The following is a 12,003-nucleotide window of genomic DNA, read 5'->3' as shown; positions in this document are numbered from 1 at the left end:
ATGCTGAAGATGTTTTTGTGTGCCTGGAGTTGATAAGATTTTCTCTTTTGTTGATGTGTGACTGCAGATCACGCAGTACAGGCCAGTCGCAATGGACGCATTAGAACCTTGTGGTGTATGTCACTGTGTGAATTACTTTGCTGTAATGTTGCTGTCATCCTAGCGGCTGGCAGGAAGATTGAGAGTTATCCCGCGAGGGCGCTGTACATTGATGTATTACTGACTGAATGTATATGAATAAAGCATTTATTTATGTGGATACATGCACGCAATGCCTTCAGTTAAAGTCGAGTCTTGTATTATGCCTCCTTACGTCTTTGTGACGCATTATGTAGCTGTGAGCTGCTCATCTCCCTGAGGCATTGCGAGCCATGTCTTGAGGTCTTGGGACGTTAACTTTTTGTCTATGTCATGTAGAGCTCTCCTACCTCAAGACAGTCGAAGGAGATTGACTGTAACTCTCCACAGATAATTGTTTTAAGAACACCCGCTATGTTTAAATAAGCTTTAATGAACGATTATGCAGTTCAAGCAGTTTGCACACAAGTCTCTTTCACTAAAAAAAAAAAAAAATACAGTTGAAATTACATCGACGAAGAAGAAGATATTTTTAGCTTGTAGGGAGAGCAAGATGTCATGGGGGAGGACGAATTGCTATTGACTTTTGGAGACACTGGAGAGAGGTGAAATATACCAAGACGAAGGACAAAAAATGTATCTATAACAGGAACGGCGCAGTGTTTTCAAAAGTGTGGGGGCCACTTCCGGGTTTCATGAGCTAACAAAGTGATGACACCTTATGTATTCCTTTGTATGGTGCACAAAAAGTGTGGGGGCCCGAGCCCCCACGGCACCCACGGCTGCGCCGGCCCTGTATAATTCAGAGTGTGGGAAGGTTGTACACTTTACACTGTATCTATACACAGCTACATGACGTGCTCATTTTTACATTGTCTCCTTTTTATAAAACAAATAGTGCACATGACCCTGTTGCGCGTAATGTATCTGCAGTAAACACTCGGTATCTCTAGATGGTGCGCACTGTGTACTCGCCGCAAGTAGCTAGGTCGCAGAAACCACATCAATCTACAGAAAACGCATGCGCTTCTGAGCGAATTAAGAATTCATGTGAAGAGATTTATTCGATCTAAAGTGGTTTGTGGTAGATTAATGTCGCTTACGGTAACCGTCCCACCTAAATCTTTATTCATGAAGAATTTCTACACTTCTTTTTCCTCATGTGCATGAGGAATCTATAGCTATTACAGTATATTGACGCATACGCTGTGCGTTTGAAGTACGTGTATTGCCTTTTTATGAGTATTGGGTATGAGTATGAGTATTGCCTTTTTATGGGATGTTTAGCGGCAATACAAATGCCTTACATCAGTAGGTGACGGAGGGGCACCATTGCACGAGTTTAAACGCTGTGCAGGTGTCAAAAAAACAAAAACAGACCATGCTCATGTCACTTTGTAAGGAGTCAAAGTAAAAATCACTGAAAATGCAAAGATAAGTATACTTATTACCACAAACGTTTATTCAAGTTCACTCTAAAGTACAATCCTTGAACCAACAGGTCAGTGTAAAAGTTAATACATGTAATGATATCTGCTCAAATACCACCAATCATCTACTCACAAAGAATATTGCTTCGATACAATGAGTACAGCATGATCCTTTACCTGCACCTCAGTCACTTATACTATGCACTCCCCCCCCCCCCCCCCAAAAAAAAAAAAAAAAAAAAAAAAGTTGCCATCCAGGATTCTTCTCAGTGTTTGTGGGTAATTGCAGGAATTATGATTTGAACTGCGACATAAAATTTCAAAATGCAAATATCTACCCAGAGAAATGTGCACATATAACCATAGATGACTGGAAAAGTTCTTTTGATAGCCTCTGTTTCTGCGTACTCTCAAGTCAAGAGAGGGCGTAATATCTTTCATCCACAGAGGTTGGGTACTCGGTATGCAAGACCTACAGATCAGTACGTCTTTGCTTTAATATTGGTTCGCTTATTAGCACTGTAGCCCAAACTTCGTTTCTTTTATTTCTTTTCAAAATCAGTATTGAGCTTTGTTTACCGATTGGTGAGGTATGCGCACAAGAAGGCATGCTCTAGCTCTCAAAAACCAAACACTGTACAAGTAAAGGACAAGATATGAAGCGCAAATGTCCAGACCCGTGAAAGTTAAAATCGTGTTCTTTTTGTTTATTTGTAACCGTCCCTGTCGCATGGAGGTATGACTACAATTAAAGTTTGAATGCAAAAATAGTTTAAAGGCCAAAAAAAGGATTATATCCATTTTTTCCAATTTGAGATATTGTAGATTAAACATAATGTTAAAGTTGCTGAAAAAAATAAAAGAATCAAAATATTTATGTTAAATAATATCCTCAAAATATTTCTTCTTATGTAACAAGTGCAGTATTACTGAAGATATTTTTTTTTTCACTTTGCCGAAGACTTTTGACGAAAACCTTTAAAATCTGTTTTTGCATTCAAAGTCTTCATATACCTGCAGTAAAGGTACAAAAATCGTCAAATCTAGTGAATGACATGCCTAATCTACTATTGCGGCACCACAGCAAGCATGTATTGACAAACGACACGCTCTATATTGTACAAAATACATTACAAAATGATGCTGATGAAATCTTACACACGCAATTCAAGGTGATAAATATGTGAGAATATTAAAAAAGCAGCAAATTCAAAAGCTCTGTATGTACAACTATAGAAAAAATAGCGGACCGATAATTATTTGGTACTCTGAACAAGGAGGGTAGAAGGACCTATACACATCTATCAAGTTTCGCTATTTTGGTGTTCTTAAAACAAAGATGAAAGATCATGGAACTGTTTAAGAAAGACACAATATATGAAAGACTGTCTGCGATCTGAAAGACTGCATTCACAATCTGAAGTCAGTAGGAAGGAATGTATATTGCTGTATTGTGTTATATTACATGATCAGTGCATGATTTCGAATTATCTGTACTAGATTATTTGTACTGCACAATACAGTCATGCTTAATTACAGGAAAACTATAGTAAGCACTCGGAGAGCGCAGACCTCCGCCAAGCAGCTCATTTCTACTCATGTTATTTCCACGGTTCCACATTCATATCATCCGCATTATTGGATTTCTTAACCATTAAAACATACTCTTAAAATTCTGAATCAAAGTCATATTGTGTGTTGGTATGATAGTTCTTTACAATTGGAACTACAGTTATTTCCCAATGATAAAGACTCCTTCAAAGAAAAAAAAATCGTGGGTCAAAACGATTATGCTGAATACTGCCGAAATTTAATTATATGTTTGATCTTGTGACAAATCATCAACTTTCCTGAAAATTTCATCCAAATCCGCTTATAACTTTTTCAGATATTAGACGATTTTTGAAAACAAACAGACAAGCAAACCAATGTTGGCGGAAACAGGACTTCCTTGGCGGAGGAAGTGAGGATTTTTTTTTTTTTCGTGCATGATTAATAATAAGAAAATGTGGCTTGAAATATATACAAAATGTAATACAATGTACATTTAACTACATTATAGCATCGGTTCTCGATACACGCATTTTTAGCTATTTGACGCGATCGTTCGTTATTATAATATAGTAAAGTGAATGTCGTGTGATGCCAATTTAACAAATCAAATTGCTACATCTCTATCATTTCAGTGAAACTGTGAACTGTGCGATAAAAATTTCCATGCGCAAACATAGAAAAAAAATCAACTTTATTTGACATGAAATCTTGTGTTTTATTTTTAAGATGTTAACATCTAACCAAGATGTAGAATCAGATTATCTGAAGTCTCATGATGTGTCTCTGTGATGTGACGTCTTGTAATAAATACTCGCGTTGCGTTTTACGCTACTGTCCTGCTCTGTGCTATTGACATATCACGTGACAAGGTGACGTCACACAAAGTGAGCAAAGTGAAAGGGCAAGAAGAAAGTTTTATATACATCTTCATTCATAATACATTTTTTTTTTTTCCTTAGACCGATTCCATTTGAAGCAAGGAAGAACGCCTGCCTATAAAGATGCAGTCCATAGTTAACGTGTCATTAGACATTCTACAAATTTTACACAGTTGAAATTCTAAGTTGTATACTTGCTCTCCCGTCGAATTGAGTTGATAAACGTCCACCTATAATCCACTTTAATATCGAACATCTGAGGTTTATGCTGGTTTAATGTTTCCCTCTCGTCGGGGATGGGAAGAAACTATGATCTCTACTTACGACCCTGTCCTGTAAAATCTTTGAAATCACTCTACAATGGTGAGTAAGAAGGGTTTAGAGTTTTAAGAGTTGGAAGGATATAACTGGCCGTCTGGACGCGATGCTTTCTCAGGGGGGTGTCGGGGATCCCGGGAGCGAAGCCTCAATGATTGGTGGAGCGCAGCCGACCTCGCTGTCCTCCGCGCTGTGCGCGAGACCTGAGTTGCCATGGTAATTACTCTGCAAAGAGAATTTAACAAGATTAGGGAAGTCATGACACGGTTGATGGTGTCCGAAGATTTGAACTCGACACGTTTCGACTTCCACCAGATGTCAATGGTTTCGAACTGTCTCATAACTGCTTGAGTATGAAAACAAAAACAAAAACAAAAACAAAAACCCACACGCAGACTCACTGCACTACAGTATTGTGTTGTTTGAATAACATTATTGATGACTACCTCTGGTACAATAACGGTTTCATTTCCATCTTTTCAATTCAAACTGTTGTTGAAATCAATTACGGTTTAAGAAGAAGATGAAATGTTTAAATCTAACATACATTCACACCCGCATACACCTGCTCGAAACTAAATCTTCCAAAGTGATTTCTACTCCTTTACATACAGTGGGCTCTGTTATAAAGAACACTGACATAACAGATATCCGTTATAACGAAGGTTTTTTTCTTTGATTTTTTTTTTTCAAAATCTCGATCTGTATAACAAATCTGTGATATAAGAGACTCAATGGTTTCAAGGAGTACGTTGCAAAAGTCAACTCTATTCTATTCTGATGTATCGCATGCATATGGATATATGATGTGGAAAGAAGTGCTATGCAAAAGTAATATTGAAAGGTTGCACACATACACATACATAAAATGATTCACACAAGCACGCACGCGCGCGCGCGCACACACACACACACACACACACCCTCTCTCACACCTACACACACACATACGCACACGCACTCACAGAGCCTATTCTCGCAGGCATATCAGAAGACAACGCATGGCCAATGGGTGGATGCAAATTCTTGGCTTGTTTGAGTATGGGACGCAAGCAAAATGCGATTCACATCGGATTCAAACCGATATTGGTACGCATGCACAGGTAGTATTATGTACATAGGTCTACTATAATGGAAGGTAAAAACACAATAACATAAACCGGAACATTATTGAAGATGTAGTTGTGTTATATGCATAATTAGACGTCGTTCAAGCCGTTCTGTGATTGTCGAATATAATGCAATCGTACGTAGGTAATAGATCATGTAGCTACAAGATATGCACGGCAAACGAAGAAAAAAAAAGAGGGGGGGGGGGGGGAGAAATACGAGTTATAGTTCCACACATGGTGCACCTACCTACTTAGTGCAATTCAGTCAATGCAATGACTTTAGTGGTAGAAATAAACAAAGAAGTAACACGTAAGTTTAAGACGCACGATGATTTCTCAATCAGCACAAACAACATATAATCAAGTTTGAAGAAGTCATACTTTCGCGATAATTCTGCATACACGCACATGCAATCATGTACACATGCACAGACGTATAATTATGAAAACATAGCCAGTAGCACATAATCTATTCCAATGTTTTTTTGTTTGCTTTTTCTAATACAGCTTCCAGTTCCATGTAAGCCCGATATTCCAACTTTGATCCGATTATATAAACGTCTTAAAACATGATTTATACGAATAGAGTAATGAAAGTATTAGCCCACGATAAGCCAGGGTACTCCGTCCATAAAACTTCATGCATACACGAAGATTATGCACCAACGAATGACGTCATAATCATACATACATGTAACACCATTCAGAGGGATTTAAAAAAAAGGAAATGTTTGCGGACTGTGAACTCTATTTGATAAGGCGACGTGATTGACATTTACACCTCACGCCAACGATTTCAATTGAGACTAGAGTGCGATTTTTTTATTGATTAATTAACTCCTTCTCTGCCAGGGACTTTATACTGTGTGTAAAACGCTGGTCTTCTGTGCAAAATCGGGACTCAAAGCGCATGGAGGGTTATGACATGTGTATATTCCAGCTGATATATCATGCTCACGAAGACGTGTCAAAAGACTACTGGCTGTGTAGATGTGTCAGCCTTTATTGTTACTTGAGAGTGTCATTTCTGAGAGAGATTGTTAATGCAAATGGGAGAAGACGTGCTAAGATAGATTTTTATCAAATGTCATCCTCTGCATTTCTAAGATTGCAAATGCTGATCGTCATTCTTTCAAAGGGACACGAGGAATGGTATACTATTGGTGGAGATGAGAATTTGGCTTTTAACTTTTTGCAAGATACCAAGAAAACACTTGTAAAATAGTGCCGAACGTAGCATTATAAGATGAATTCAAAGTTTATATGAAGAAAATAGATTTTAGGATGGCCGAGACATCCAAAAACAAAGAAAAAGAAAGCAATCATAATAAAGAGTGGGTCCCAACTTTTATAAGGACCGCTCATGTTTGGATATCTCAGCCATTTGAAAACCAATTTTCATCAAATAAACATTAAATTTCTCTTGGAATTACATACTCTTTCACATTTCTTAAGACATTTTTCATTATCAAAAAAAAAAAAAGAAGAAATGTTAGAAACCTGAAATTTGGTCTCAACCAGAACTATACAATCCCTTTAACGAACATGTTGCACAAAAGAAACCAGTATGATTCAAACCTGTCTACTATCGCTTTCCGATAACCAAGCGTCACATTTGATAAAATTCCATCATAGCACATAATATCTATATAATTTGTTTCATTTCTCCTGATTATGATGCCACTGAGTTTAAGGGCAACGCAATTTCTCCCCTGGGCTTACCTGTGTCGCCCCGTTCAGTTCCCGCGGTGCTGGTGCTTCGTCGGATCGAGCACCGACCTTGGAAGCCTTCTTGCCCTTGATCACCAGTAATGCTACAACGGCCACGACAACCAGAAGGACGACGAGCGACAAGACCACGGCGATGACGATTATCGCCGTCGTGGAGAGACCACCGCTGTTAGGAGCTGAAAATCACATCCACACAGCAGAGTGATAATTGGGGGAAACGTACTTGCTTGTGATTAAAGGCAAAAGACAAAGATATGCGGGTCTTTACCTATTATTTAATTTTTCAATAGATTGAAATGGCATCACCAAATTTTCATAACCTAATTTTCTTCGTTTTGTAAAATCAAGCAATATTGTCATGTCAGTGTAGCCCAAGCCTACTCTCTAAAAAACTCGAGTGAAAATTTTAACTCTTTAAGGAGTGAATACAAAAAAGAGTGAATTTAGAGTGAAATTGGAGTGAATTTTTAGTGAAAATGTTCATTTTCACTCGTTTTAGAGTGACGTCAGGGATCACTCTAAAATCTTCAAGTGATCCCTGAGGTCACTCCAAAATGAGTGAAAATGAACATTTTCACTCGAAATTCACTCCAATTTCACTCTAAATTCACCCTTTTTTGTATTCACTCCTTAAAGAGTGAATATTTTCACTCGATTTTTTTAGAGAGTAGGCCACAATGTGTATACGTGTAAATAGCGTTGCTTTACATACGTCTGGCATCATCATACATGAACATGACTGAAGTACAAGAAATGATGACATGAAAACAGTATCTGTCGATAAAGGGTTCTTAATCTTTCACACCTTATTGGCTTACCAGCCTTTATACTTCGAATAACATGAATAAGAACGAACTAACAATAATTCTTATTTTTTATTATGCGTTTTACCTCGCCAAGCTGGTCATGGTTTTCTTTATGTTCACTCAGCATAAATCTCCTCACTAGCATGTACCTATTAATCTCCCACCTCCTCACATCGAAAGATATTACGCAAATGATAATATTTTATTTCTCGTTATAACGTCAAACACAACTCCGTTACAATGGAATTATGGTGTACCTCCATCATTTCATTAGAATCTACGTCGTCTTCATGCATTGCAGGTTAAAAAGGTATGAAAATAAGTTAAACCTGTAGAACAAAGGAAGAACGCAAAAATGAGGTGAAAGAAAGAGTAGCAGATATGCTGTGTAGAGTATCATTCGTGCAACTTCTTGATACAACTTGAGAAAGCTATTACAAAACTTACGTCCAGCGCCAAGCGTTGTTCCCTGCCCACCAGTGCTTCCCGAAACAGGAGTGACTGGATTAGAAAGTAAAGAATAATATCAGTCAAACGAGGTTTCTATCTCTTTCAAAAACTGTAGGAGCCTTTACGTGTACATGCAATTCCAATTTGGCATAGGTTTTACGAGTACTGATGTCTAGAGATGATAATTCGAACAATAGTCGTGGTATTAGTACAAAGATATTATGTCCCCCCTGAGTTCGATCATCGAAACAGAATTTAATGGACGCTTATTGACGACACAACAGTGCAATTATATAGCCCACTAAGACAGGTATAAAGGTCAAATGGATCTATGAGAATGTCTTCAAAATGTATCAGCTGATGTCTACTTCTGTTTTGAAGAATGTTCCTGAGATTTGCAGAGGAATTAAAAGCGTGGCGGCATTGGCGGCATTCAAGAAAGGTTACTGTTTGTATCTAAAGTTTAGACCCCTATGCATTCGTCATATGAATATGGATGAAGGAATGGAATATTTGTCGGTGCACAACCTAGATGAAATTGCGGGGATGAGGCAATTAGAGGCTTTACCATCAGAACTTAGGTCAACGGTAGAGGGCGGGCCAGTGGTTGTTGGTGCGTCATTCGCCATCAACGTAAAGGCTGTGAGATGACTAGTGAGGCATTCCGACAAGGTGGATGAATGGTACACCGTAATCACTCCATCCGTGCTCCATGTCGAAGAGTCGGTGTCCCAAAACACACAGTCATAGACCTTGTCACTCTGCAATATTGTAGCTGTCATATTGATGCTTACAGGGCTGGAGAGTCCGGTAACGTTTAACTCCGACACTGCCAGAAAAACAGAGAGGAAAACAAAAACACACACGAAGGGATGTTAACAAAGGTATTTTACACTTCAAGTTAACAAAACATAATTGATGATATAACAATGCTTCGCGTAACTAGGGCTTAGCTAGTGGACGTTTGCTTTGCTTTTTTTTTTCTTCTTTTTTTCAAATGATAGAATTTATTGATTTCTCGAAGCAACATAATTATACAGAGGATGAATGAAATACATAATTATTTAAACCATATAAAGCCATTTCTTTGGTACAAAAGTAACATCATAAATTATGTTGCTTTTATTCACAATGTTTGGCGTCACATCCCGATAGGATAGAAAAATTATATCTCAGACAGGGTCACGCCAAAGGCACTCTACTGCATTAATTGTCATAGCATAACAGACGATAACACTTCAGGACGATGAAAGTATAGCATCCCGACAATAAGGTCAGTACTTTAACATCTGAGAGTAGAGGTAAACCTACGTGAGTCGGGGTTGTACAGGTTAATCTCCAAGATGGCGGCGGCGCGGTTGGCCTGATCTTCGGTGGTCACGGAGTAGTGGTCAACGTCATCCTTGTACTGGGTGAACTGGATTTGGACTCCCGTGCAGGTGGTCGATCCGCAGTTCCAGTTGGCGCCAAAACTGATTATGAGGCAGATTACATTGCATTTTAAATTGTACGGTACACACATAATTACACACACGTACACACACACACACAAAAAAAAAAAAATAACTTGCAGATAAGCTATCCTACGAAATAATTATGCGTGCTGGATTTTGCTCTTCCCGGCCCGGGAAAAGAAAATGATCTTAAAACAATGCTAAGTCGGATAAGGACTCATAAATCATTTACAACATTACATGTTTGATTCAACATTTCCAGAATGGACAACATTCATTTTTTTGTCAAGTTGTAGTGCTCATATGTTCAAAGAAACCTATAAGAAAACGCTATCAACGTATTATAGGGGCCCACTCTCTTTACATCACAATTGTATGTAAAGGTGACAAACTCATCCTTCAAACATTAATCAAGGTAGACCGAATTATCACTGACCACAATACTATCTTCAGCAAGAATCACTGGCCATCTGAAGGAACGTTTTTACTTTCCTAATCAAAACACAACAATAAGTCCAGTAATTGCTCCCTGTACGACAAAATGTCTGCCACCGTTTGGATGGATCACTTTACTTACAGACTGGCGATTTCGTCACCGAAGTCGACGTCGAAGGAATCATTGCCAGAAGTGGTTTTGAGCTTGCTGTCGGGGATGACGTAAAAGGCGCGAGTTGTCACCGTATCGGTCTTGGTCTCCGTCGGGTCCGCCCCCAGTGTGAGCTCGCTTAGCTGACCCTGGACCAATGTATTTGTCAGCGCCCTGAAACGCATCACGGAACCAATATGAGAAAATAATCAGATTTTGGCGTCAGTAAGACAAATGTTGTAATTGTAAATCCTGACTCCTAAAGGATCTATTAGCATGATCAAGCCAAGTGCATTTCGCATTTCCTTCCACTTCATATTCTTTTTTCGCCTAGTTATTTCAAGACTAAAACAAAATTAGACGCACTTCTCGTTACGAAATTGCCTTGCGAGTAAAAACCATCAAACCTCAATATGGAAATTAAGTGAATCATTTGGTATCATGATAAACGTTGGGGACAGTCAGGGGATGAACATGTTCGAAATTAGTTTGCTTTTACTTTCAGGCGGTGCGATCTGAACACAAGCAACGCTTTGCTGTTAAAATAGAGCTACTGTGTTTACCAACATCTTATTCTTTTATTGTCCTGACTTTCATGATATCACATACACTCATTGATCAATTTCAGGTACGACGTCCTTTAAACTGGGACGACAACTACACTTACGTGATTTTGTCGATCATGTCAGCGTTGTGCTGGGGATCGAGCTCGTTGCTGATCTCCGCTGTCTTTGTCAGAACGATTTCGGAGCTTGATTCCGGCAGCTCTTCGTCGGCAAACACAGCGACCAAGGTGGTCAAGATGTCCAAGAGAGTGTCTGTGAGATGTATTTTGGAGAGGACATGTTGACGAGGTAAAATATTTTGTCTAGTGCTGCACACAACTTCGGTTTTGTTTAAATTTCGGGTCTGGCTGCCCGCTTCAGTTTTTCTTCGTTTCCATTTGTTAATCAAGTGGTTCGTTTTGGTTGTTCTACTTTTGTTCCTTCCTTTTTTGGGTGCGTCTTCAGTCTCTAAGCAACCTGATATTAATGCTGATAAAAAAATACCATTATCCTTGCTTTTTCTGCTTCTATAACTGCTAATGTACTACTCCTACGTGTGCAACTATTTCAATTATTGTACCATTATTAACACAACCAATATTACAGCAGCCCATTCCATGTAAATCTGATATACTTGCGTGTTCATGGACTTTGACTCAAGTTATCCACACTGTTAAGAGATTGGTGTATAACACTCATACCAAACAAATTTATTCTATTCATCATCTTCTAGGTCTCACTTACCCATATCAGCCAGTGTCAGCTCGACCACATTTATGGCGTTGCTCTGGTCCAGCAGCGTGACGGCGTTGGACGTGTCCAGGACTGTGACAGCGATCGCGTTCTCCAACAGCGACAGCTGCTCGGCAGCCGTGGTCGATGTCTCCGACACAGCTCGACGCTTTCGACTGGAGGACAGGTCGATCTGGGCAATGGTGTTGAGGTTGACCAGAGCCGACAGCCAGTTTCCTGTGGCCGAGAAGGGGGTTTGGCGAGCAACTTAACAACCAATGCCACAGGGAAATGAACTTCAAGAATGTTATGCATGAAATGACAGTTAC

General features: G+C 39.1%; 1 protein-coding gene across 1 annotated transcript in view; it reads right to left on the bottom strand.

The window, feature by feature from the left end:
* Positions 1-4,372: 4,372 nt before the first annotated feature.
* The window catches only part of LOC139707910 (uncharacterized), a 68,121-nt gene continuing 60,490 nt past the window's right edge, over positions 4,373-12,003 (bottom strand). Inside the window, exons 23-30 of the mRNA XM_071623241.1 lie at positions 11,687-11,911; positions 11,065-11,215; positions 10,389-10,571; positions 9,669-9,829; positions 8,926-9,186; positions 8,355-8,408; positions 7,093-7,277; positions 4,373-4,483 (exon numbers count right to left, since the gene is read on the bottom strand). Of these exons, the coding sequence (XP_071479342.1) occupies positions 4,373-4,483; positions 7,093-7,277; positions 8,355-8,408; positions 8,926-9,186; positions 9,669-9,829; positions 10,389-10,571; positions 11,065-11,215; positions 11,687-11,911 (1,331 nt within the window). The remainder of the gene's footprint in view (positions 4,484-7,092; positions 7,278-8,354; positions 8,409-8,925; positions 9,187-9,668; positions 9,830-10,388; positions 10,572-11,064; positions 11,216-11,686; positions 11,912-12,003) is intronic.

This window comes from Diadema antillarum, unplaced genomic scaffold (genome assembly GCF_040938485.1).
Source record: "Diadema antillarum isolate AM-2024a unplaced genomic scaffold, OU_Dant_1.0 scf00000000, whole genome shotgun sequence".
In the NCBI taxonomy this organism is placed as follows: Eukaryota; Metazoa; Echinodermata; class Echinoidea; order Diadematoida; family Diadematidae; genus Diadema; species Diadema antillarum.
The sequence above is the reverse complement of the archived record's forward strand: the minus strand, read 5'-3'. Positions and strand labels throughout refer to the sequence as shown.